The sequence below is a fragment of the Xiphophorus maculatus genome, chromosome 7 (genome assembly GCF_002775205.1).
Source record: "Xiphophorus maculatus strain JP 163 A chromosome 7, X_maculatus-5.0-male, whole genome shotgun sequence".
In the NCBI taxonomy this organism is placed as follows: Eukaryota; Metazoa; Chordata; class Actinopteri; order Cyprinodontiformes; family Poeciliidae; genus Xiphophorus; species Xiphophorus maculatus.
Window position 1 is genome coordinate 26,605,581 of NC_036449.1, and position 27,194 is coordinate 26,632,774.

The 27,194-nt window shown below is 42.7% G+C and overlaps 1 protein-coding gene across 1 annotated transcript in view; it reads left to right on the forward strand.

Moving 5' to 3' along the window:
* The window catches only part of LOC102230320 (titin-like), a 163,867-nt gene that overhangs the window by 119,635 nt on the left and 17,038 nt on the right, over positions 1-27,194 (forward strand). The window contains exons 178-193 of the mRNA XM_023337299.1: positions 97-17,400; positions 17,494-17,790; positions 17,963-18,550; positions 18,647-18,949; positions 19,119-19,415; positions 19,492-19,779; positions 19,899-20,204; positions 20,362-20,664; positions 20,742-21,047; positions 21,139-22,902; positions 23,007-23,300; positions 23,450-23,734; positions 23,848-24,147; positions 24,265-26,331; positions 26,459-26,761; positions 26,865-27,170. Of these exons, the coding sequence (XP_023193067.1) occupies positions 97-17,400; positions 17,494-17,790; positions 17,963-18,550; positions 18,647-18,949; positions 19,119-19,415; positions 19,492-19,779; positions 19,899-20,204; positions 20,362-20,664; positions 20,742-21,047; positions 21,139-22,902; positions 23,007-23,300; positions 23,450-23,734; positions 23,848-24,147; positions 24,265-26,331; positions 26,459-26,761; positions 26,865-27,170 (25,311 nt within the window). The remainder of the gene's footprint in view (positions 1-96; positions 17,401-17,493; positions 17,791-17,962; positions 18,551-18,646; positions 18,950-19,118; positions 19,416-19,491; positions 19,780-19,898; positions 20,205-20,361; positions 20,665-20,741; positions 21,048-21,138; positions 22,903-23,006; positions 23,301-23,449; positions 23,735-23,847; positions 24,148-24,264; positions 26,332-26,458; positions 26,762-26,864; positions 27,171-27,194) is intronic.

Below are 27,194 nucleotides of genomic sequence, written 5' to 3' on the forward strand. Positions count from 1 at the left end.
TAGAGTATTTTCATGACTAGAAAAAAAATGTTTATATATATTTGTAGTTCTTGCTGATTTTTTGTTAACAAATTGTAACCTCTGTCTTTCTGCCAGATGTTCCAGGACCTCCTGTCAATCCAAGAGTAACAGACACAACCAAAACTACTGCTACACTGAACTGGGGGAAACCTCTGGATAATGGTGGGCTTGAAGTCATTGGATATGTAATTGAGCACAGAAAAGAGGGAACAGAAGAATGGATTAAGGATACCCCTTCGTCACCACTCAGAATCACAGAGTTTGTTGTCCCTGGCTTGGAAACTGGTGCCAAGTACCATTTCAGGATTAGTGCTGTAAATGCCAAAGGAGCTGGTGAACCTGGTGAAACCCAGGAATTGGTTCAAATTGTAGAACATGCTGCCGAGCCTGATTTAGAGTTGGATATTGAGCTGAGGAGAACCCTTGTTGTTAGAGCTGGTTGCTCCGTCCGTCTCTTTGTGCCAATCAAAGGTAGACCTGCTCCCAAAGTCACTTGGAGTAAAGAGGGTGGCCCTGTTCCACGTGCAGTCATTGATAGCACTGAATCTTTCACGATGCTACTTATTCCTGAGAGTTCAAGGGTTGATGCTGGCAAATATGAGATTACCCTTGAAAACTCTGCTGGAAAGAAAAGTGCTGACATTCATGTGAGAGTTTTGGATTCACCTGGACCTCCTCTTAACCTCAAACCAGTAAAGATAGACAAAGAAAGTATTACACTTCAGTGGGATATTCCTTTAATTGACGGAGGAGCCAAAGTCACAAATTACATAATTGAGAAAAGAGAATCAACACGCAAGGCTTTTGCTACTGCAATTACAAAGTGCCCCACAACATCAGTCAGAATTGGTGACTTAGGGGAAGGCTGTGAGTACTACTTCAGAGTGTCTGCTGAGAATGAGTTTGGCATTGGAGAGGCAGTTGAAACTACTGATCCAATTCGTGCATCTCAAACACCTACGCCTCCAGAAAGCATTATTCCCACTGACATAACAAAGAACTCTGTGAGCCTGGCATGGACCAAACCCAAACATGATGGTGGAAGCAGAATTTCAGGATATGTTCTAGAAGCCAAGAAGAAGGGAACAGACCAGTGGGCGCATGTTACAACAGTGAAGACCATGGACTTCACAGTGAAGAACCTTAATGAAAATGAGGAATATATTTTCCATGTCATGGCTGTCAATCAATCTGGCAGAAGTGCTCCACGTGAGAGCAAGCCCATTATTGTCAAAGATTCTACATCACTTCCTGAGTTTGACTTACGTGGTGTATGTCAGAAGACTGTTATTGCCAAAGCAGGGGATGACATTAAGGTTGAAATTCCAGTTATGGGGCGTCCTAGACCAACAATTTCTTGGCAGAAAGATGGAGCAGCCCTAAAACTCACCCAAAGAATCAATGTAGAAACTACTGCAGCTACTGTTATTATCAGCATCAGTGAATGCACTAGAGCTGACAGTGGTGTTTACACCATGACAGCCAAGAACATTGTTGGATCTGTGACAGAGAACATAATCATCAAAGTGCATGATATACCTGGGCCACCAAAAGGACCAGTGAAGATTGTGGAAATATCACGCACCTATTGTATCTTTTCTTGGGATGCTCCTGAGAATGATGGAGGTATTCCAATTAATAACTATGTGGTTGAAATTAGAGACACCACTTCCCAAACATGGACTGAACTTTCATCTACTGTTATTCGCACAGTATTTAAAGCTATTCGACTAACCACTGGATCAGAGTACCAGTTTAGAATAAAAGCTAAAAATAGATATGGTGTTGGACCTCCCATCACCTCAGAGGCAGTGGTTGCTGCCTATCCATTCAAAGTACCTGGGCCACCAGGAACTCCCAGTGTAGTTGCATTCACCAAAGACTCAATAACAATTGGCTGGAATGAACCTGTCTCTGATGGTGGAAATGAAGTTATTGGTTATCATGTTGAGAGGAAGGAAAGAAGTGGCATTATATGGCATAGGATCAGCAATAGTCTTGTGAAAGGCAATGTTTTTAAGTCAACAGGGCTTGAAGACGGAGTTGCCTATGAATTCCGTGTCATGGCTGAAAACATGGCTGGAATTGGTAAACCCAGTAAAGCTTCAGAGCCAATACTAGCCTTGGACCCTGTGGATCCACCAGGTCAGCCTGTGCCAATTTTTGTTAACAAGAACGCCATCACAGTTCAGTGGACAAAGCCTGCCTATGATGGCGGCTTTAAGATCACTGGTTATACAGTAGAAAAAAGAGAATTGCCTGCTGGTCGTTGGACCAGAGCTAACTTTACCAACATTATTGAAACAGCATTCACTGTCAGTGGACTCACTCAGGACATCTCATATGAGTTCCGTGTCATAGCCAGAAACTCAGCAGGAGCTGTGAGCATACCATCCGAACCATCTGACCCAATTACATGTAAAGATAACATAATTGAGCCACGTATTATGGTCGATGCCATCTTTAAGGACACCGTTCTTTTGAAAGCAGGAGAGTCTTTTAAGCTTGAAGCTGATATTGCTGGTCAGCCAATCCCATCTATGGCTTGGACAAAAGATGGAAAGGAAGTTGAGAACACAATGAAACTGGAGGTTAGGTTTACTGAACTGACAACTATTCTGACTAACAAGGACTCTGTTAGATCAGATGGAGGTGAATTTGTGTTGACTGCTACAAATGTTGGTGGATTTGCAAAACATGTCTTTAACGTAAAAGTGCTTGACAGACCTGGACCACCAATTGGCCCTCTGAAAGTGTCTGATGTAACTGCTGACAACTGTGTACTTACGTGGGCTCCACCAGCGGATGATGGTGGTGCCAAAATCGAAGAATATGTAGTTGAGAAACGCGAATCAAGTCGACTGGTTTGGACCAATGTAATTTCAGGTTTGCAAGTTACCCAGCACAAAGTAACTAAGCTACTCAAAGGAAATGAATATATATTCAGAGTAATGGCTGTGAACAAATATGGTTTTGGAGAATCTCTTGAATCAGAACCCACTATTGCAGACAACCCATTTGTGAAACCTGACCCCCCAGAAAACCCTGAGGTGACAGCTATTACTAAAGATTCGATGGTTGTCATGTGGCAAGCACCTAAGAGTGATGGTGGAACTCCTATCACCAACTACAGTATTGAAAGGAAAGACAGAGCTGGCCTTCGATGGGTTAAATGCAATATAAGAAAAGTTAAGGACCTACAGTTCAAGGCAACTGGGCTTACTACAGGACATGAATATGAATTTAGAATATTTGCTGAGAATGCTGCTGGAGTGAGTGTACCAAGTGTGCCCAGTCTATTTTATAGAGCCACTGATGGGCTGTACAAGCCAGGAGCTCCATGTAACCCCAGAATCCTGGACACGACCAAATCCTCAATTACTGTTGCCTGGAACAAACCTGTATATAGTGGTGGCTCTGAAATCACTGGTTACATTGTTGAGAGATGCATCCCATGTGAAAAAGAAGAAGAGGAGGAATGGACCATTGTTACTCCTAAGGAAGGTCTTCTCGCAACTTCATTTACCCTCACTAATCTTAAAGAAAACCAGGAGTATAAGATTAGTATTTCCGCCATGAATAGCGAAGGAGTTGGAGAAGCAGCATTTATTCCTGAAAATCCAAAAGCTGAGGATAGACTCCTTCCTCCTGAGATGGACCTGGATGCTGAGCTCCGCAAAGTAGTCAGTCTACGAGCTTGCTGCACACTTAGACTGTTTGTTCCAATAAGAGGCAGACCAGCTCCTCAAGCTAAGTGGTCTAAAGGTGATGGTGAGCCTTTAGAGAGAGCAACCATTGACAGCACGTCATCATACACATCACTTGTAATTGAAAATGTAAACAGATTTGACAGTGGAAAATATAACCTCACAATTGAAAACAGCTCTGGTTCCAAAACTGTGACAGTTCAGGTAAGGGTTCTTGATACACCAAGTGCGCCACAAAATCTAAAAATTACCTCTGTCACAAACGAAGCTGTCACATTAACATGGGATCCACCAATGAACGACGGAGGAGTCAAAATTAAGAATTATATAGTTGAAAAGCGTGAGTCAACACGGAAAGCATATGCCACAGTTAAAGCCACTTGCCATAGTACTTCCTTTACAGTTGACCAACTTCTGGAAGGCTGCAATTATTATTTTAGAGTTTTAGCTGAAAATGAATATGGCATTGGCTTGCCCATCGAAATGCCTGAATCAGTTAAAGTGTCTGAGAAGCCACAGCCACCTGGTAAAATCACTCTTAAAGATGTCACTAAAAACAGTGTAACTCTATCATGGGAAAAACCAGAACATGATGGTGGCAGCAGAGTAGGCTGTTATGTTGTTGAGATTCAGCCTAAGGGTGTGGATAAGTGGACCCAGGCTATGATTGTGAAAGACACAGAAGCTACTATAAGTGGACTAAATGCAGGGGAAGAGTATATGTTCCGTGTAGCAGCAAAGAATGAGAAAGGAACTAGTGATCCTCGTCAAATTGGCGTCCCTGTGATAGTCAAAGATCTCATCATTGCTCCAGTTGCTAAAATGTTGTTCAATACGTTTAGTGTGTTGGCAGGAGAAGACTTGACAGTGGAGGTTCCATATGTGGCACGACCCAAAGCAGCTGTTACCTGGATAAAAGATGGTCAGCCTCTGAAAAGAACTACCAGGGTCAACTTTGGTGCATCAGACACAATGCTGGACCTCAACATTAAAGAGGCAGCTAAAGATGATGTTGGCCAATACACTATTACTCTTGGCAATACTGCTGGAGAAACAAAAGTAAATATTGGTATTGTTGTTCTAGACAAACCTGGCCAGCCCAGAGGGCCAGTTAAGGTAGAGGAAGTTACTTCTGATAGTATAACAATTTCCTGGAATCCACCTGAATATGATGGTGGATGCACCATTAAAAACTATGTCGTGGAGAAAAGGGACACATCCACAACGAACTGGATGGTTGTAACTCACAATCTAGCAAGAACAAAAATTAAGGCAGGCAGACTTAAGACTGGCTCTGAATATCAGTTTAGGATTGTGGCTGAAAACAGATATGGAAAAGGCCCAGCTCTTTCTTCAGAATGTATTGTTGCTCAGTACCCATACAAGCTCCCAGGACCACCGGGAACACCAAACATTGCAGCCTGTTCTAAGGACAGCATGGTTGTAGCCTGGAATGAGCCTGTGAATGATGGTGGAACTACTATCTTAGGCTATCATCTTGAACGTAAAGAGAGAAATAGCATCTTATGGGTCAAACTAAACAAGTCTCTCATTACTGACCAAACATTTAAAACGACAGGTCTAGAACCAGGAATGGAGTATGAATACAGAGTTTATGCAGAAAACATTGTAGGAATAGGCAAAGCAAGCAAAGTGTCTGAAGGGCATATTGCAAGAGATCCTTGTGATCCTCCTGGCACTCCAGAAGCAACAAAGATCACAAAAGACTCCATAACAATTGTTTGGACCAAGCCTGAATATGATGGTGGTGCAAAGGTAACTGGTTATATTGTTGAAAAGAAGGAACTTCCTGAGGGTCGTTGGTTGAAGGCCAATTTCACAAATGTGATTGAGACAGAATATGTTGCAACTGGACTTGTGCAAGATAACCAATATGAGTTTCGGGTTATTGCTAGAAATGCTGCTGGTGTTTTCAGTTTACCCTCATACAGCACTGGCCCTATAACCGCCAGGGATGAGATTGAACCACCACGCATCAGCATTGACCCTGAATATACACAGACTCTTGTGGTTAATTCTGGAGACAACTTCAAAATTGATGCTGATGTTCATGGCAAACCATTGCCCTCCATTCACTGGCTGAAGGGAGAACAGGAGCTTGGCAATACAATTCATAGAGAAATTAAGAACACACCCACTAAAGCTTACATATCTGTAAAGGAATCTAAACTTTCAGATGGAGGACAATACACACTGTTGCTGAAAAATCCTGGAGGAGAAAAGGCTACCCAAGTCAACGTTGTTGTCCTTGATAAACCGGGGGAACCACAAGGACCTCTTATTGTTACAGGCATTGCCAAAGATCATTGCTCTCTTGCTTGGAAACCACCACTTCAGGATGGTGGCAGCAAAATATCTCACTATATTGTTGAGAGAAGAGAGACAAGTCGGCTTGTCTGGACTGTTGTTGATCCAAAAGTAAAGAATGTTTGTCTCAAAGTAAATAAACTTCTTGAAGGAGATGAATATATCTTCAGAGTTCATGCAGTCAACCAGTTTGGAGTGGGTGCACCACTTGAGTCTGCTCCTGTTCTAATTAAAGATCCATTTGTCCTACCTGGAACACCAAAGAATGTAGACGTTTCCAATGTCAAAAAGGATTCGATGGTGCTCAGCTGGGAGGTTCCTTCTGAAGATGGTGGTAGTCCCATTACTGGATACATAATTGAGAAACATGACAAAGAAGGAGTGAGATGGACAAGATGCAATAGGCAAACAGTTACAGATCTGACCTTTAAAGTAACTGGCTTACTGGAAAGCCATATTTATGAATTTAGAGTTGCTGCTGAAAATGCTGTGGGTGTTGGGGAGCCAAGCACCTCAACTGTTTTCTACAAAGCTCTTGATCCCATATTCCGACCAGGCCCACCACAAAATCCCAAGGTCACTGACACAACAAAATCATCAGTACTTTTGTCATGGGGAAAGCCTGTATGTGATGGAGGCTGTGAGATTCAGGCGTATATTGTTGAGTGTTGCATTGCCACAGAACCAGTGGTGCAACCTGAAGCACCAGATGCATCAGCCTCTACCACAGATGTACCTGCTGAGAATTGGATAATATGCACACCCCCGACAGGTGTGAAGACAACTAAATTTGAAGTTGGAAATCTGAAGGAAAACCAAATGTACAAGTTTAGAGTGTGTGCTATCAACAAGGTAGGAGTTGGTGAGCATGCTGATCTCTCTGGCGCTGTGGTTGTGCAGGACAGGACAGAAGAGCCAGACCTTGACATTGACCCAGAACTTAGAAAGATTGTGTCCATCAAAGCTGGTGCTTCCCTTAGATTGTTTATCCCCATTAAAGGAAGACCCATTCCTACCATTAAATGGGACAAAGATGAAGAGGCTCTCAAAGAAACTGCTCAGGTTGAAATAACCAGCAGTTATACATCCCTTGTAATTGATAAAATGAGCAGAAATGACAGTGGAAAATATACAGTTACTGCTCAGAACTCCAGTGGTACCAAGTCTGCATTTGTTGTCGTCCGTGTTCTAGATACACCCAGCGCCCCAGTTGCTCTTAAAGTGAAAGAAATTACAAATCAGTCAGTGACACTGGCGTGGGAGCCACCTCTTTTAGATGGTGGATCCAAGATTAAGAACTACATTATTGAAAAGAGAGAAAGCACACGTAAAACCTATGCTGCTGTTGTGACAAATTGTCATGCTCTTTCATGTAAGATTGAACCCCTTCAAGAAGGCTGTAGTTACTATTTCAGAGTCCTAGCTGAAAATACTTTTGGTGTTGGCTTGCCTGCAGCAACAGTAGACCCTCTTAAGGTTTCAGAAGTGCCTCAGTCTCCAAAAAGTTTGACTGTTACAGATCAGACAAAAACAAGCATCTCTCTGGCATGGGATAGGCCAGAATATGATGGTGGAAGCAGAGTTCAACAATATCTGCTTGAGGTACAGTTGAAGGGCCAGGACAAATGGTCTGGTGTAAATACATTTAAGACTATGGAGACTACAGTGTCCAATCTGAATCCAGGACAGGAATATCTGTTTAGAGTTACTGCAATCAATGACAAAGGAAAGAGTGACCCAAAAGCCCTTACTGGTCCAGTGATGACCAAGGATCTGGTATTTGAGCCGGATATCCGGCCTGCATTCAGCAGCTACAGTGTTCATGTTGGCAAAGACATGAATGTTGATATTCCCATCTTTGGTCGCCCTAAGCCAACAATTGCATGGACGAAGGATGGAGCCCCATTGAAGTTTACCACCAGAGTAAATATTCACAATACAACTACACATACAACTCTAAGCATTAAGGAGGCAACAAGTGACGATATTGGTATGTATACTATAACTGCCACTAACTCAGCAGGAAAGAAGGAAAGTGCAATTGAAATAATTGTTCTGGACAAACCTGGACCTCCATCTGGTCCAGTGAGGTTTGATGAAATCACAACACAGAGTGTCACAATTTCATGGAACCCACCAAAACATATTGGTGGGAGCCAAATCTCAAACTACATTGTACAAAAAAGAGATACTACCACAACAACATGGGAGAATGTGACCACCAACTGTGCTAGAACAACCATCAAGGTTACTAGACTAAAGACGGGAGCTGAGTACCAGTTTAGGATCATTGCCCAGAATCGCTATGGAAAAAGTCAAGGTCTAGATTCATCAGCTGTAGTGGCTCAATATCCTTACAGAGAGCCAGGCCCACCAGGAACTCCCTTTATTACTTCTCTCTCCAGAGACCACCAAATTGTTGAGTGGCATGAACCTATAATAGATGGAGGAAGTTCTGTTCTTGGATACCATCTTGAAAGAAAGGAGAGAAATAGTATTCTCTGGGTCAAGATCAATAAGACACTTATTCATGAGACTAGTTTCAAGAGTCATCCATTGGAGGAGGGTATAGAATATGAATACAGGGTCTATGCTGAAAATATTGTTGGCATTGGAAGAAGCAGTAAGATTTCAGAGGGTTGTGTTGCCCGGGACCCATGTGATCCCCCTGGCACACCAGAAGCTGTCCATGTGACCAAGGATACAATTGTCATTCAGTGGACTAAACCAGAATATGATGGAGGCAGTAATATTACTGGCTACATTATAGAAAAACGTGATCTGCCAGAAGGCAGGTGGGTAAGGGCAAACTTCACAAATGTGATTGAGACTCAGTTTACTGTTTCTGGTCTCACAGAAAATGCACAGTATGACTTTAGAGTCTTTGCTAAAAATTCAGTTGGAACAGTCAGCAAGCCATCATACAACAGTGGACCTATAACAGCAAGTGACAAGGTCGAGTCTCCGAAATACTCAATTGACCCTGCTTTTACCAAGACTGTTATCGTAAATGCTGGAGAGACATTCCGGTTGGATGCAGATGTCCGTGGCAAGCCACTGCCTTCGGTCCAGTGGTTCAAGGATGAAAAGCCAGTTGAGAATACAATCAGACTAGAGATCAAAAACACAGAAAATCATGGAATGATCATTGTTAAGGACTGTGTTAGAGTTGATGGTGGAATTTACACACTTCTGCTGACAAATGAGGCTGGCAGTGAAACTGTTCCATTTAAGGTTTTGGTAATGGATAGACCTAGTACATGTGAAGGGCCTCTCCATGTCACTGGAGTAGCTGAGGATAGATGCACACTGGCATGGCGGGCACCACTACATGATGGAGGTAATCCTATTACCCATTACATCATTGAGAGGAGAGAGACAAGTCGCCTAGCTTGGACTGTTGTTTCTACTACCTGTAACACCACATGCTATAAAGTTACTAAATTACTGGAGGGCAATGAGTATATGTTCCGTGTAATGGCAGTTAACAGCCATGGAGTCAGTGAGGCACTGGAATCTGCTGCAGTTACTATGAAGAATCCTTTTGTTCCACCTGGTTCACCTCACATTGAAGACATATTCAACATTACCCATGATGGCATGACAATAACTTGGTCTGCCCCTGAGACTGATGGTGGCACCGAGATTATAGGTTATATAATTGAAAAGAAGGACAGGGCTGGAATCAAGTGGACCAGATGTAACAGACAAAAAATAATTGATTTGTCATATAGAGTTACAGGCCTAACCACAGGTCATGAGTATGAGTTCAGAGTATCTGCTGAGAATATTGTTGGTCCAGGAGAACCAAGCCTTCCTAGTTCATACTACAAAGCATCTGACCCCAAGTACAAACCTGGTGCCCCAGCATATGTCAATGTAATTGACTCTACAAAAACCTCCATCACAGTTTCTTGGGGAAAACCTCTGTCTGATGGTGGTAGTACCATCCAAGGATACATTGTTGAAGTATGCAAAGCTGAAGAGGAAGAATGGAAGATGGTTACACCCCCTACTGGTCTCCGTGTCAACAAATATGAAATTCCTAAACTTACTGAGGGCCAGGAATACAAAATTCAAGTGTGTGCTTTGAACAAAATGGGAGTTGGTGAACCAGTTGTTCTTTCTGGAACGGCAAAGCCAGAGGAAAGGATGGATCCACCACAAATTTATCTTGACTCCGAGCTGAGAAAAGGCATCACTGTAAAAGCTGGTGGATCTGTTAGAATCTATATTCCTTTCAAGGGCAGGCCAACACCTGAGATTAAATGGACAAAGGATGATGGAGACCTTTCTGAAAAAGCTGTGGTTGAGAAAGCTGTGAACTTCACACAGCTCTCTATTGACAGTTCTGACAGACATGACTCAGGAAAATACACCCTAAGCCTGACAAATAGTAGTGGCTCAGTCTCTGAGTTTGTTTCAGTAAAAGTCCTTGACACGCCTGGGGCTCCACAGAACCTTGTGGTTAAAGACATCAAAAAGGATTCTGTTACACTTGTATGGGATGCACCAGCAATTGATGGAGGTTCGAAAATCAAGAACTATGTCATTGATAAGCGAGAATCAACAAGGAAGGCTTACGCAAATGTGTCCACAAAATGCACCAAGACCACATTTAAAGTTGACAATTTAATTGAAGGAGCTATGTACTACTTCAGAGTCATGGCTGAGAATGATTATGGAATTGGTCTGTGTGTAGAGACAAAAACTGCTTCAAAAGCCTCTGAAGTGCCACTGCCTGTTGGAAAAGTGTTTCTTACAGATGTCACAAAAACCAGTGCTACACTGGCCTGGGAGAAACCTGAACATGACGGTGGCAGTAGGATTGGTGGTTACCTGATTGAGATGCAGCCTAAGGGCACAGATAAGTGGGGAGTTGCAGGAAACCCAAAGACTTGTGAAGGAACTGTTACAGGTCTGACAGCAGGCATAGAATACTTATTCCGGATCATTGCTTACAATGAGAAAGGAAAGAGTGAGCCAAAGGCACTTGCTGCACCAGTGATTGCAAATGACATGACCATAGAACCAAGCATCAAGATGCAATTTAATACCTACAATGTGTTAGCTGGAAAAGATCTTAAACTGGAATTCCCTGTACTTGGAAGGCCCAAACCTAAAATCAGCTGGGCAAAGGATGGTCAGGCTTTAAAGGTGACCTCTAGAGTTAATGTTTTTAACACTCCATTAACAACTGGAATTCAGATTACGGAGGCATGTAAGGAAGACTTTGGCAAATATTCTATTACTGCAACAAGCACTGTCAGCACCATCACAGAAGATGTGACTATTATTATCCTCGACAAGCCTGGCCCACCGAAAGGTCCAGTTAAAGTGGTGGAAGTAAGCAACACTTTTGTCCATCTATCTTGGGAGCCCCCAGCGTACACTGGTGGTTGTCAAGTTAAGAACTACATAGTAGAAAAGAGAGATACCACAACCACAACATGGCAGCCAGTTGTTACACAGCTGGCTAGAACAGCTTTTAAGGTGACAAAGCTGAAAACTGGAGCAGAATATCAGTTTAGAATTATAGCAGAAAACAGATATGGAAAGAGTGCATCTCTAGACTCCAAGACCATTGTAGTGCAGTATCCTTACAAACCACCTGGGCCTCCTGGTACACCATATGTTAAATATGCAACTAAGGAAATGATGATCATTGAATGGAATGAGCCAGTTACTGATGGTGGGAGTGCAGTGATTGGTTACCATCTTGAAAGTAAAGAGAGAAGCAGCATCCTCTGGAACAAACTAAACAAAACTCGAATTACAGATACTCAATTCAAGATCTGCAATCTTGAAGAAGGCATTGGTTATGAATTCAGAGTTTATGCTGAAAATATTGTTGGCATTGGACGATGCAGTAAAGTATCTGAGTCCTTTGTTGCTCGTGACCCATGTGATCCTCCTGGTGCTCCAGAAGCTGTATATATTACTAAAAGTCAAATTAAAATTCAGTGGACCAAACCTCAGTATGATGGTGGTAGTAAAATAAATGGATACATTGTAGAAAGAAAAGACCTCTCCTCCCCTGATGGTCGCTGGGTAAGATCCAACTTTACTAATATAATTGAGACAGAGTACACAGTGACTGGTCTGACAGAGAGTGAGCAGTATGAATTTAGAGTTATTGCAAGAAATGCTGCTGGAGTCTTCAGTGGGCCATCAGATAGCTCTGGACCTATCACTGCCACAGATGACATTGAAGCACCAAGGGCCTCAATGGACCCCAAATACAAGGATATAATTGTTGTTTGTGCTGGGGAGAGTTTGCTTTTCGATGCAGACATTTATGGAACTCCACAACCTGAGGTTGTGTGGCTTAAAGAGGGCAAAGAAATGGAGAAAGCCTTGCGCATTGAAGTTAAAACTACACACAAATGTGCAGCTATGACCATAAAGGATGTTACCAAACTAGATAGTGGCCACTATGACCTTGTTCTCAAAAACATTGGTGGTACAAAAACCTCCCCCATCACTGTTAAAGTCCTCGACAAACCAGGTCCACCAATTGGTCCCATTAAAGTGTCTGAAATCATGGCTGATAGGTGCATCCTTGCCTGGTCTGAACCAGCTCTGGATGGTGGAGCTAGCATCAGTCACTATGTTTTAGAGAAGAGAGAGACCAGCAGGTTGTCTTGGACTGTAGTTGCACCAGATGTAAAAATCCTGTACCATAAAGTAAAAAATTTGCTTTCAGGAAATGAGTACATTTTCAGAGTCAGGGCAGTGAACAAATATGGGGCTGGTGATTGCCTTCAGAGTGAACCTATTATTGCACGCAATCCTTACAAGCCACCAAGTGCTCCTGGAACTCCTGAAGCAAGTCAAATCACAAGGGACTCCATGGTTCTGTCTTGGACAGCTCCAGAAAACACAGGTGGAGTTGACATCCAAGCTTACCATCTTGAAAAGCGTGACAAAGATAGTGTGAGGTGGACAAAATGCAACAGGCAAAAGTTGACAGAAACAAACTTCAAGGTCACAGGTCTTATGCCAGACCACTTTTATGAGTTCCGTGTTGCTGCTGAAAATGAGACTGGAATAGGAGACCTCAGTGAATTATCCCTTTTCTATAGAGCATGTGATGCTACGACACCACCTGGACCTCCACGCCACGCTAAGGTGACAGACTACACAAAGTCTTCTGTGTCCCTCTCGTGGGGTAAACCTGACTTTGATGGTGGAGCCTACATCAAGGGATACATTGTTGAAATGAGGGAGTATACACCACAACCAGAATTAACTGAAGAAGCAGAAGTAGCACCAGCAGTACAAGCACCAGTTGAAAAAGAATGGACCATGTGTACTCCACCAACAGGTATTCAGGTCACTAAACTCACTATCACAGACCTGAAGGATGGTGGAGAGTATCAGTTCCGTGTTTGTGCCATTAACTCAGAAGGAGTTGGGGAAGCAGCCAATTTCCATGGCACAGTATTGACTTCTGACAGAGCAGATCCACCAGAGATGGAGTTGGATGCAGACCTCAGAAAGGTGGTGTCTGTACGGGCTGGTGGAACTCTGCGCTTGTTTGTCCCTATTAGAGGGAGACCTGAACCTTCTGTGAAATGGGAGAAACTTGAGAGCACTTTAACAGAGCATGCTGCAATTGACACTACTACTTCATACACCATGCTTGTCATTGACAATGTTAACCGCTTTGACAGTGGGAAATATTCTTTAACACTGGAGAACAGCAGTGGTACAAAATCTGCAGTTATTTCAGTAAGAATTTTGGATACACCAAGTGCACCACAAAACTTCACTGTTAAGGAGCTCAAGAAAGATTCAGTAACTCTTGCCTGGGACACACCACTCAATGATGGTGGTGCAAAAATTACAAACTATATTGTAGAGAAAAGGGAATCTGTGAGAAAGGCCTATACTACTATCACAAGCAATTGTACTGCCAACTCATTTAAAATTGAAGACCTCCCTGAAGGTGGAATATTCTATTTTAGAGTATGTGCTGTCAATGCATATGGTCAGGGACAGGCAGTTGAAACTAAAGAAACCAAAGTGTCTGAAGTGCCTCAACCACCAAACAAGGTAACTCTTGTGGATGTAACAAAAACCAGTGCATCACTGGCCTGGGAGAAGCCTGCTCATGATGGTGGCAGCAAAGTAATGTGCTACAATGTGGAATTCAAACCTAAGAGTGGTGACAAGTGGGGCACAGCATGTACAGTCAAAGTACCAGAAGCAACTGTTCCTAATCTGAATCCCAATGAAGCATATCTCTTCAGAGTTGTTGCAGTAAATGAGAAGGGAAAGAGTGAGCCAAAAGATCTTGGATTGCCAGTGGTGGCAAAAGATGTTGCAATAGAACCATCCATAAATTTACTGTTTACAACATATAGCGTCAAGGTTGGGGATGATCTAACTCTTGAAGTGCCTGTGAGAGGCAGACCAAAACCTGTTGTATCATGGAAAAAGGATAGCCTTCCTTTGAAACAAACATCATCAATAACAATCATAAATACAGCAACGTCATCTAAAATTATTATTAAAGGAGCTAACAGAGAACATGTTGGCAAGTATGAGATCACCTTGGCTAACACTGCTGGAACAGTAACAGCTAGTATTGGAGTTGTTGTCCTGGACAAACCCGGTCCACCTAAAGGAATTAAGGTGGATGCTGTGACTTCAGACAGCATTACACTGTCTTGGTCCCCACCAGAATATGACGGTGGCTGCTCCATCAGCAACTATATTGTGGAGAAGAGAGATACAAACACACAGGAGTGGCAAATAGTGGCAAGTAATGTTGCCAGAACATCTTTCAAAGCTGGCCGCCTTACACATGGAGCAGAGTACCAGTTCCGCATATATGCAGTTAACCGTTACGGAAAGAGTAGTTCCCTTGATTCTCCAGGAATTACTGCTCAATATAACTTCAAACAACCTGGACCTCCATCAACGCCTATTGTCAAACTGGCTACTAAGTCATATATGTTGGTGACCTGGAATGAGCCAGTCAGTGATGGTGGTAGTCCTGTTCTGGGCTATCATTTAGAAAGGAAGGAGCGTTCTAGCATTCTTTGGACAAAGATGAACAGAGGAATGATCAAAGACACAGAATACAAAGTCACTGGCGTTGAAGAGGGAATGCTCTATGAATATCGTGCCTATGCAGAAAATATTGCTGGCATTGGTAAATGCAGCAAGGCATGTGAACCTGTTGCAGCAAGAGATCCATGTGATCCTCCAGGCACACCTGTGGTTACTGCTATTACAAGAACATCTGTCTCATTATCTTGGGATAAACCAGAGTATGATGGCGGATCCAAGGTTTCTGGCTACATTATTGAGCGGCGAGACCTTCCTGAGGGTAGATGGACCAGGTGCAACTTCACCAATGTGCCGGAGACTTACTATGATGCTACAGGCCTTACAGAGAACAGCCAGTATGATTTCCGTGTCATTGCAAAGAATGCTGCTGGACAGTTCAGTATCTCATCATTCAATACAGGCCCAATTACTGTCAAGGATGATGTAGATCCACCACGCATCATGATGGATGTCAAGTTTAGAGAGACTGTGTTTGTGAAAGCAGGAGAAACACTGAAGATTAATGCTGACCTTGCTGGACGTCCTGCCCCTGTCATCTGCTGGACAAAGGATGGCAACGAGATTGAGCTGAGAGCCAGAATTCAGATTATTTCAACAGATACAAGCACCTGTGTTGTTATAAAGGACTGTGTCAAAAGAGATTCTGGACAGTATGTCCTAACTCTCCAGAATATTGGGGGAACAGTTACTATGCCAATTAATTGTGTGATAATCGATAAACCAGGGCCCCCGGCAGGCCCTCTCCAGATCACTGGTCTTACAGCTGAAGACTGCACTCTGTCATGGGGTCCTTCTCAGGAAACTGGTGGTGCTAAAATCACACATTATGTTGTTGAGAAGCGTGAGACCAGTCGTTTGGCATGGACATTGGTAAAGGGCGATGTCACAAAGACCTACTTTAAAGTGACAGGTCTGCTTAAGGGTAATGAATATATCTTTAGAGTTCTAGCTGTTAACAAGCATGGCATTGGGGAGGCTCTGGAGAGTGAAGTTATAAAAATTACAGATCCATACACAATTCCAACTGCTCCCGCAGGTGTTGATGTCACTGACATAACTGGAGATTCAATGACCCTTACATGGTGTAAGCCAGCCAATGATGGAGGTAGTCCCATTGCTGGATATGTAATTGAACGTCGTGAGAAGACAGGCATGCGCTGGGTCCGTGTGAACAGAGATCTAGTTAAAGAGGTTACCATGGTGGTGACAAAACTTCGCAGGGGTTGTGAGTATGACTTCAGAGTCTATGCTGAAAATGCAGGTGGCCTGAGTCCTGCCAGTGAACCATCTGCAACATTCAGAGCACTAGATCCCCTGATTGTTCCTTGTCGTCCAACCAAGCCAAAAATTATAAATTCCACCAAAGACACTGTGTCTATCCTCTGGAGGCCACCAACAAATGATGGTGGTGCTCCCATCTTAGGATATAGTGTAGAATACAGAGAATTTATTCGCAAACCAGAGCCAGACATTGAGGATGAAGAGGAATATGAGGAGGAAGAAGTACCTGAGTCACCTGAAGAACTAGCCAGATGGGTTGAGGCAATACCTCTTACCAAAAGCTTGGAGTTCACAGTCACTGGATTAAAGACAGACGTAGAGTATGAATTCTGTGTAAAGGCAATAAATAAAGTGGGCAGCAGTGTGCGTAGCCCATACTCAGATCCAGGTGCAGCAGCAGACAGAACAGCAGAGCCATCATTTGATGTTGATATTGAGATGCGCAAGGTTCTCATTGTAAAACATGGTACGTCATTCACTCTTAGTGCACCATTCAAAGGAAAACCAGCACCAACAGTTCAATGGAGCAAAGAAGGTGTTGATCTAACAGTAAGAGGAACCATTGAAGCAACAGAATCCAGCACGTCACTGACTATTGAGAAGTCAACTAGGAATGACTCTGGAGAGTACTGTGTCACAATTGAATCACCATTGGGTAAAGCAACTTTGCCCATGGTAGTGAAAGTGCTTGACTCTCCTGGACCTCCAATCAATGTCAAAGTTTCATCTGTGACTAGAGATTCTGCAACACTGATGTGGGAGGCTCCAGAAAATGATGGTGGAGATGCAGTAAAAGCCTACCATGTTGAAAAACGTGAGGCAAGTAAGAAGGCCTGGGTGTCTGTGACGAGCAATTGTCATTCTTTGACCTATAAAGTGGAAGACTTGCAGGAGGGTGCTGTCTATTACTTCAGAATTATAGCAGAAAATGAGAATGGAGTGGGTACACCTCAAGAGGCGAAGGGAGGAACAAAGATTACAGGTATACTAGGACTGAATAATCAATGATAGTTGTATAATTTTTTGATACAGATCCTAACATAGTTAAACACAAATGTCTTATTGTTTTTTGCAGAGGTACCAAGTCCACCACTGAAACTTGGAGTTGCAAATGTCACTAAAGACAGTGTTACACTTGCCTGGACAAGACCAGAATATGATGGTGGAAGCAAGGTCACTGGTTACCTCATTGATGCTGTAGAGAAGGGTCAGACCAAGTGGGTGAAATGTGCAACTGTGAGGACCTTGACTCATATCATTAAGAGCCTCAGAGAAGGGGCTGAATACTTCTTCAGAGTTCGTGCTGAAAACCATGCTGGACTCAGTGAACCTAAGGAGATGATTGTTCCAGTTATTGTCAAGGAGATACATGGTAAATTTTCTTTCTTTATTTTAAAATAAAAAAAAACGTAATTTGTTTTTTGTTTTAGTAAATTTCACTGTTTTAGACATATTAAAAGTTTGGTGCTTAGTCAGATAAGTGTGTATTAATTTTAAGATATATTTTATCAATCTTGATAGTCTTGTATTGTTTTTTTTAACAGAGGCTCCAGAGTTTGACTTAAAGAACTACCCCAAGAATACAGTATATGTAAAAGCAGGATCTGACCTGACTTTTGAGATTCCTCTTACTGGAAAACCCATGCCAAAGGTGACAATATCCAAAAACAATGTTGTCATCAAAGGGTCCAAGAGACTTCTGACAGAAGTGACTCCTGATAGCCTACTTATAACTCTAAGTGAAAGCGTTTCAAGTGATGCTGGAAAATATGAAGTCACTGCCTCAAATGCAGGGGGAACAACCAAGATCTCTCTTATTTTCATTGTGCTGGATAAACCTGGACCTCCAGTTGGTCCAGTTCAGATTGAAGAGGTTGGAGAGACCACAGTATGTCTAAAATGGGATCCTCCAGCATATGATGGTGGAAGTCCTGTTACCAACTATGTTGTTCTGAAACGTGAAACAAGTACTCCTGCTTGGGTAGAGGTGTCAACTAACATCGCCAGGAGTGCTATCAAGGTGAATAAGCTAACCAAGGGGGAGGAGTATCAGTTCAGAATCAAGGCCGAGAATCGCTATGGTCTAAGCAACCACATTGACAGTAAACCAGTCATGATCCAACTACCTTACAGTAAGTCATTGAGTCAATTTAATAAAGATTTTTCATCTGATTTTATGACTCATTATTCTTTCTTAACTGCTTTAACAAAATGTTGGTGTCTTTCAGTAATCCCGGGTCCTCCATCCACCCCATGGGTTAGCTTTGTTTCCAGAGAGAGTTTGACAGTGTGCTGGAATGAGCCAGTCACTGATGGCGGAAGCCCTGTAATTGGATATCACCTTCAAATGAAAGAGAGAAGCAGCAGCATCTGGCAGAAGGTTAATAAAACAGCAATACCAGGAAACCAGTGGCGAGTTACAAATATCTGTCCAGGCCTCATCTATGAATTCAAAGTAGCAGCTGAAAATGCTGCTGGTATCGGAAAGATGAGCAAGACATCTGAAGAGGTGCTTGCGATTGATGCCTGTGGTAAGTCTTTAATTTCATAGTTTAATTTTATCCTTATCAGACATGTTCAGTGTATACATAATTTTATATCTAATGTTGGCAAATTTCTAATACACATAGTATCCAAAGCTACTTTTAATGTATCCCTTTTCTTCCTTTGACTTGGATGTTTTCCACATTGATGTTGTAGAGCCCCCAGCAAATGTTCGTGTCACAGAAGTCACAAAGAACTCTGTCAGCCTGACTTGGCAGAAACCACCATTTGATGGAGGCAGTAAGATAACTGGCTACAGTGTGGAGAGAAGGGAAGCTCCTAATGGCAGATGGGTGAAAGCCAACTTTACAAACATCATTGAATTGGGCTTCACTGCATATGGACTCACTCAAGATGAATCTTATGAGTTCAGAGTTTATGCTAAGAATGCTGTTGGATCTGTCAGCAACCCTTCTCTTATTGCTGGCCCCGTCACCTGTGTTGATGCATGTGGTAGGTTATGGATTCAATTTTGCATATTTATGTTTTGTTGATAACTGTGATTGATATTTACAAATATTTTTTATAGGTGCCCCAGCTATTGATCTTCCTCCTGAGTATCTGGATGTGGTCCAGTATAAAGCTGGGGCTTCAGTAAAACTGAGAGTAGGAATTATTGCCAAGCCTCTGCCAACTATTGTGTGGCTCAAGGATGGAAAGGAGCTGATAACCTCTTCTACTGTGTCTGTTGAAAGCACAACAGACTCCTCCGCTGTTCTGATTAAGGATGCAACTCGCTTTGACACAGGCTCATATGAAATTAAGATCAAAAATGTTTTGGGATCAGCTTCTGCTACAATCAGGATTGAAATCCTTGGTACGTTAAACACTTAAATTTCTGCTGAGATTTCCTTATTTTATGAATCATCCAGTTTGTCAGAGGTTGATACAGAGATATACAGTTGATGATCATGTGTCTTTTGACTCTCTTTTTAGACAAACCTGGACCCCCCTCTGGCCTTATCAATTTCAACTCCATAACAGCAGACCGGATAATCTTCAGCTGGGAACCAGTTCCAGAGTCTGACCAGGGAGGTTCCAAAGTTACCCACTATGTTGTTGAGAAGCGTGAAACCAGCAGAGTGGTCTGGTCAACTGTTTCAGATAGATATGAGAATACACACATCACAGTCGGAAAATTGGTGCGTGGAAATGAGTATGTTTTCAGAGTGATGGGAGTTAACAAATTTGGAGTTGGAGAGCCACTCGAGTCTGAACCGGTCATCGCTAAGAATGCCTTTGGTGAGTTTTTTGTTCTATTACAATAAAGTTAATCCTTTCCTCATCAGTCACTACTAAATATCCTATTTTTTCTTCTGTTTATTCTCACATTTATTTCATTATTGGCTGTCATTTTCATTTCATTTGCCTTAATATTTAATTTTGTCTTTTTCTAAAGTAACTCCTGGCCAGCCTCATACTCCAGAAGTAAACACGGCCACCAAGACCACGATGCTAGTAGAATGGGACAAACCTGGAGTGGATGGTGGTAGCCCTGTGATTGGCTATTATCTAGAGAGACGGGATAAGAAGAGCTTGCGCTGGATCAGAGTGTATAAAGATCCTATTACTGACATCAAACAGATGGTGTACCACCTGACAGAAGGAAATGAGTATCAATATCGTGTCTGTGCCATTAACAAAGCTGGGGAGGGACCATTCTCTGATGTGTCAGACTATTATAAGGCTGCTGACCCAGTTGGTATGTGAAAAATAACTTTAAAAACAAATCATCAGACTTAAGCTACTCATTAAAATCTAATAATTTTAATTTCACAGATCCACCAGATGAGCCTTGCAAGCTAAAGGTTGTGGACTCAACAAAGACATCCATCACCTTGGGTTGGTCTAAGCCTGAATGGGATGGAGGTAGTGAGGTTACCAGCTATATGGTGGAGAAGCTTGTTGAAGGAGAGAAAGACTGGGCCATGGTTACTTCTAAGGGTGAGGTTAAGACTACAGAGTACACAGTTCACAATCTTAAACCAGATACAAACTACTTCTTCAGAGTCTCTGCCGTGAACTGTGCTGGCCGTGGAGAACCTTTAGAGATGACTGAGCCTGTGCAGGCCAAAGATATCCTGGGTAATTTAAAAAGAATATTGAAAATTGCTTACATGTCTTGTTTGTGTTTTGTCAATCTGTGTAACACTGTAAATTTGTATGCCCTTCACAGAGGAAGCACAGATTGACTCAGATGTTGCCATGAGAACTCACTATATTGTCAAAGCTGGTAAAGATGTGGAGTTGTCTGTTCCATTGAAGGGCAGACCTGCTCCCACTGCTTCCTGGAGCAAAGGAGAAGAATGCGTAGATCGCAATCCCAAATATGAGTTCCATCACTCAGACACAACAACTGTGCTCATCATGCGTGAAGTGACCAGACTTGACACTGGAAAGTACACAGTCAAGATAGAGAATGGTGTCGGAGAACCAAAAACACTATCTCTATCTGTGAAGGTACAGGATACCCCAGCTCAGTGCAGAAACTTGGTTATGAAGGATGTTACCCGTGGAAAAGTCACCCTCTGCTGGGACCCTCCACTTCTTGATGGTGGTGCTGAGATCACAAACTACATTGTTGAGAAGAGGGACTCCTCTAAGAGATCATACTCTGCAGTGACAAACAAATGCACAAATACTACATACACTCTTGAAGATCTCTCAGAAAAGACAACTTTCTTCTTCCGCGTCTTAGCAGAAAATGAGAATGGCATTGGTGATCCATGTGAAACACAGGAACCTGTCAAGGCTACAGAAACTCCAGGACCAGTCAAAGAAATTTCTATGAAAGATTCATCTAAGACCTCTGTGACACTACAGTGGCTAAAGCCTGATTACGATGGAGGCAGCATCATCTCTGACTATGTCATTGAGATAAAGCTGAAGGATGAGGAGTGGTCAATGGGAGGAGTCAGCAGACAATGTGAATCTGAGGTCAAGAAACTCAAGGAGCACTCTGAGGTGTTCTTCAGAGTTGCAGCCAGAAATGAGAAGGGACAGGGTGATTTTGTTGAGCATGGCCCTATCAAGGTCATTGACTACATCATCACTCCTGAGGCAGACCTCAGAGAATACCCAGGCGGTAGCCTCAGTGTCCGTTTGGGTCATAATGTGCATATTGAGTTGCCATACAGAGGCAAGCCTAGACCTGCTGTGCAGTGGTTAAAGGACAGTCTGCCTCTGAAGGAAAGTGACCAAGTTCGATTTAAGACAACTGAAAACAAAGCCACTCTAATGATTAAGAATGTAAAGAAGGAGAATGAAGGCAAATACACCCTGAGTCTTGACAACAAGGTCAACAGGAAATCCTTCCACATCTTTGTCATTACTCTTGGTCCACCATCAAAGCCAGTTGGACCCATTCGCCTGGATGAAGTCAGAGCTGACAATGTCATGATCTCCTGGGATGAGCCTAATGATGATGGTGGGGGAGCCATTACTTGTTACACAGTGGAGAAACGTGACACCTCCCAATCTAACTGGAAGATGGCTTCCTCCCATGTTGAGAGTACTCAGTTTAGAGTCCCCAATTTGATCAAGGGTGTCCAATACCAGTTCAGAGTGTGTGCTGAAAACCGATATGGTGTGAGTGAACCTCTAATCTCACAAATGGTTATTGCTAAGCACCAATTCAGACCTCCAGGACCACCAGGAAAACCAGTTGTTTATAATGTTACTAATGATGGCATGACAATCCAGTGGGAAAAACCAATCTATGATGGTGGAACTCCCATCCAGGGATACCATGTGGAGAAAAAAGAAAAGAATAGCATCATGTGGCAAAAAGTGAACACTGTTCTTATAAAAGAAATGGATTACAGGATTTTGGAACTCATAGAAGGTCTTGAGTACTCTTTTAGAGTCTATGCTCAAAATGATGCTGGCTTTAGCCGAATGAGTGATGAAAGCAAGCCAACAATGGCTGTGAGTCCTGTTGGTAAGTCTTTGTGAAAATAATACACAATTATACATCCCTTTTGTTGGAATTATGTGTTTAGCATGATAGTGTATTAAATCTAATATAAATGCAATGTCTTTTAGACCCACCTGGCCAACCTGATTACACCGATGTAACCAGTGACTCAGTAACACTAAAATGGGATGCCCCTAAACGTGATGGCGGTAGCAAGATAACAAGCTACAGCATTGAGAAACGTCAAGGACACGGTCGCTGGTTCAAGGCCAATCTGACTGAAGTACATGACTGCCAGTACACTGTCACAGGGTTGACAACAAATGAGCGCTACGAGTTCAGAGTCATTGCTAGAAATGCTATAGGCATTGTCAGTCCCCCATCCAACTCCTCTGGTTTTATTGCTGTACGAAGTGAAAATGGTGAGTTGCAAAAAATGTAAATATATTACACTAAGACTAATAGGTCTAATGTATGCACACCAGTTTTTACATTAATGTAACATTCAAAAACCAACTTACTATTTTTTACTGCTACACATTAAAAACTAACATTAATTTTCTTCAATCAGCTCCTCCAAATATTGAGTTTGGGCCCGAGTACTTTGAGGGTTTGACAGTAAAGGCAGGAGATAACATCCGGGTGAAAGTGACCGTCACTGGACGCCCAGTTCCGAATGTTGTCTGGTTCAAAGATGATGTGGAGATTACCAAAAAGATGATGGACATCATTACTGTTCCTGGATCCAGCACTCTGTTTGTCCGAGATGCTGACCGCACACATCGTGGCCTATACACTGTAGAAGCTACCAATGGATCTGGAACCAAAAAGGAGACTATTCTAATTCAAGTACAAGGTAATACCAATATTATTTAGTCTGGTGATTAAATGCTTTTTTTCCAGTGTGCTTTTTATTTATCCTTCTATTCTGTTTTATTTTAATTATCTCCATGTGACTCTGTAATACAGACACACCAGGGGAGCCAGTAGGACCAATCACCTTCACAAATATTTCAGAGGGCAAGTGCACTCTGTCTTGGAACCCACCAGAAAATGATGGCTGCTCTGAGATTACACATTACATCATTGAAAAACGGGAAACTGCCAAAATTTCCTGGGCCTTAGTGTCTGATGAATGTAAGGAGTGTACTTTTAATGCAACCAAGCTCATCAAGTCCAATGAGTACCAGTTCAGGGTGTCTGCAGTTAACAAGTTTGGTGTTGGTAGACCCCTGGAATCCAGTCCTATAATTGCACAACTGCAATACAGTAAGTGGAAAATTTCCAAAGCTTTGAAAATATACAGAATATTTTCTACATTTTCTAGATTCTACTTAAATTGTTCATCTTCATTTAATCATTGAGCTCCAAAATGTTTTCTTCCAGCAACTCCTGATGCCCCAGGAACTCCTGATGCCACTGAGGTGACAGGAGAGAGCATAACACTGTCCTGGACTTCTCCAACATCTGATGGAGGCAACCCTATTCAGCATTATATTTTAGAGAAAAGAGAAAAGAAAACCGTTCGGTTTTACAAGGTGATTACCAAAAAACCTATCATTGAATGCGCTCACAAGGTGCTTAACCTATCAGAAGATATGGAATATGAGTTCCGAGTCATGGCTGTGAACGACGCTGGCTTTGGGCCTCCTAGCAACATCTCTTTGCCAATCAAGGCTGCTGAACCTAAAGACATTCCATGTGCTCCATCTGTGGTTTGTGTGTCAGACTCCACAAACACTTCCATTAGTTTGGAATGGACCAAACCAGTTGATGATGGAGGCATGGAGATCATTGGCTACATCATTGAAATGGTGAAGGGAGAAGGCACTGAATGGAAGAGAGTAAATGAGGAACTTGTGTCAGAAACTAATTATGTGGTGACAGGTTTACAGACAGGAGCTGAGTACAAATTCCATGTTGCAGCAGTTAATCATGTAGGCAGAGGTGAAGACAAGGAGATTCCAGAACCTGTCCAGGCTGTTGATAGGTTAACACCACCACAGGTGGATATTGATGCCACATTTAAACAGACACACATAGTCAAGGCTGGAGGTTCTATATGTTTGGGCATTCACTTCAGAGGAAAGCCCATTCCTTCTGCTACATGGGTGAAGGAGGAAGGAGAACTAAGCGGAATGTCAGAGATCACAACTATTGATGGTTACAGCTCTTTAAGCATCGAAAACTGCTCTAGATATGACACAGGCAAATACACAGTCAACCTGGAGAATTCCAGTGGTAGTAAGGCTGTTGCCTTTGTGGTAAAAGTAATGGATACACCTGGACCGCCACAGGCCGTAGCTTTCAAGGAAGTCTCCAGAGGATCAGTCACACTTGTCTGGGAGCCACCTGTCAATGACGGTGGAGCTCGTATTCATCACTATATTGTTGAGCGGCGTGAGGCTAGTCGACGGACATGGCAGCAATCTGGTGGCAAATGCACACAGGGTATTCTCAAGATCCAGGACCTGCTGGAGGGAGTTCCTTATTTCTTCAGAGTCTCAGCTGAAAACCACCATGGTCTGGGTGAGGCCTTTGAGTTAACTGAACCAGTCATTGCCACAGCAGAGCCATCATCTCCAAAGAGACTGGATATCCTCGATACCACAGATAATTCTGTGTTACTAGGCTGGTTGAAGCCAGAACATGATGGTGGCAGCCGCATTCAGTGTTATGTTATTGAGGCTAGACCAAAGGATGGAGACAAATGGGTAGTGGTTGGAAACACCAAGAATCTTACCTTTGCTGTTGAAAAGCTCAATAAGGGTGATGAGTATGACTTCCGTGTGAAGGCTAAAAATGAAGCTGGTTATAGTTTACCAAAGAAAACTCTGGCGCCCGTGCTGGTAAAGGAGCCTCACATTGAGCCTGCTGCTGACCTTAGTGAGATACCCAACCAGCTTGTCACATGCAGGTCTGGCGGCACATTCACCATCGATGTTCCTATCATTGGTAGACCTGCTCCTAAGGTCTCATGGAAGTTGGAAGAAATGAAACTAAAGAACTCAGACAGAGTCACAATCAAAGTATCTAAAGACAGAGCTAGTATCTCAGTCAAAGAAGCCATGAGAGGAGATGGAGGAAAATACTATCTTACGCTGGAAAATGTAACAGGAACCAAGACATTTACGGTCGAAGTTAACGTTACAGGTAGACCAAGTCCTCCATCTGGACCAATTGAAATTTCTTCCATCACCTCTGAGTCCTGCGTTGTTAATTGGCAACCACCTGAGGATGATGGTGGCACTGACATCACCAACTACATTGTGGAGAAGCGTGAATCTGGCTCCACAGCTTGGCAGTTGATCAACTCTAGTGTGAAGCGCACATCTCTTCATGTTAGTCACCTGACCAAATATATGCAATACACATTCAGAATCTCAGCTGAGAACCGATTTGGGGTCAGCAAGCCCACTGAGTCCGAGACGATCGTTGCAGAACATCCCTTCTGTAAGTGTTGCCCTCAACTTTTTTCTTTCTTTGAAAATATGTGGTTTTATACTACATTAATAAATATCTCAAATGTGTGATCTTTGTTGAACTACATTGTAATTACTAAACTCTTTTTTAAATACAGCACCTCCAGGACCTCCAACAAAACCTTCAGTATTTAATGTCACAGCAAACACAATGACCCTAAGATGGGAGGAACCCTACCATGATGGTGGAAGCAAGGTGACAGGCTACTGGATTGAAAAGAAGGAGAGAAACAATATATTGTGGGTTAGGGAAAATAAGATCCCATGCTTTGAATGCTACTACAAGGTGGAAGGCCTAGTTGAAGGCCTGGAATACCAGTTCAGGGCCTATGCCATGAACAGTGCAGGACTCAGCAAAGCCAGTGAGGCCTCTAAGGGAGCAGTTGCTCAAAATCCAGTTGGTACGTTTTGCCAGTAGTAAAATGTTACTATAGTATGATGTTTTTCTGCTAAGAAATGTGTTGTTCTATCCTATCTGACAATAATCTTTTGACTGTCATTTAGATCCACCAAGTAAACCTGAAGTCACCAAGGTTACAAGAACCACTGTCTCCTTGAAATGGTCAGCTCCATTGAATGATGGCGGTAGTCCAATTGTTGGCTACATCATCGAACGAAAGCCCTACACTTTGACAGGCGAGGGCCGCTGGCTCAAGTGTAACTACACCAATGTAACAGATCATTTCTTCACCGTTACTGCCCTTGGAGAGGGAGAGGCCTATGAATTTAGGGTGATTGCAAAAAATGCCAACCAAGTCTTCAGCACACCATCTGAATCCACGGGGTCTGTGCAGTGCAAGACTGATTTTGGTAAGAGTTTATTCCATGGAAATC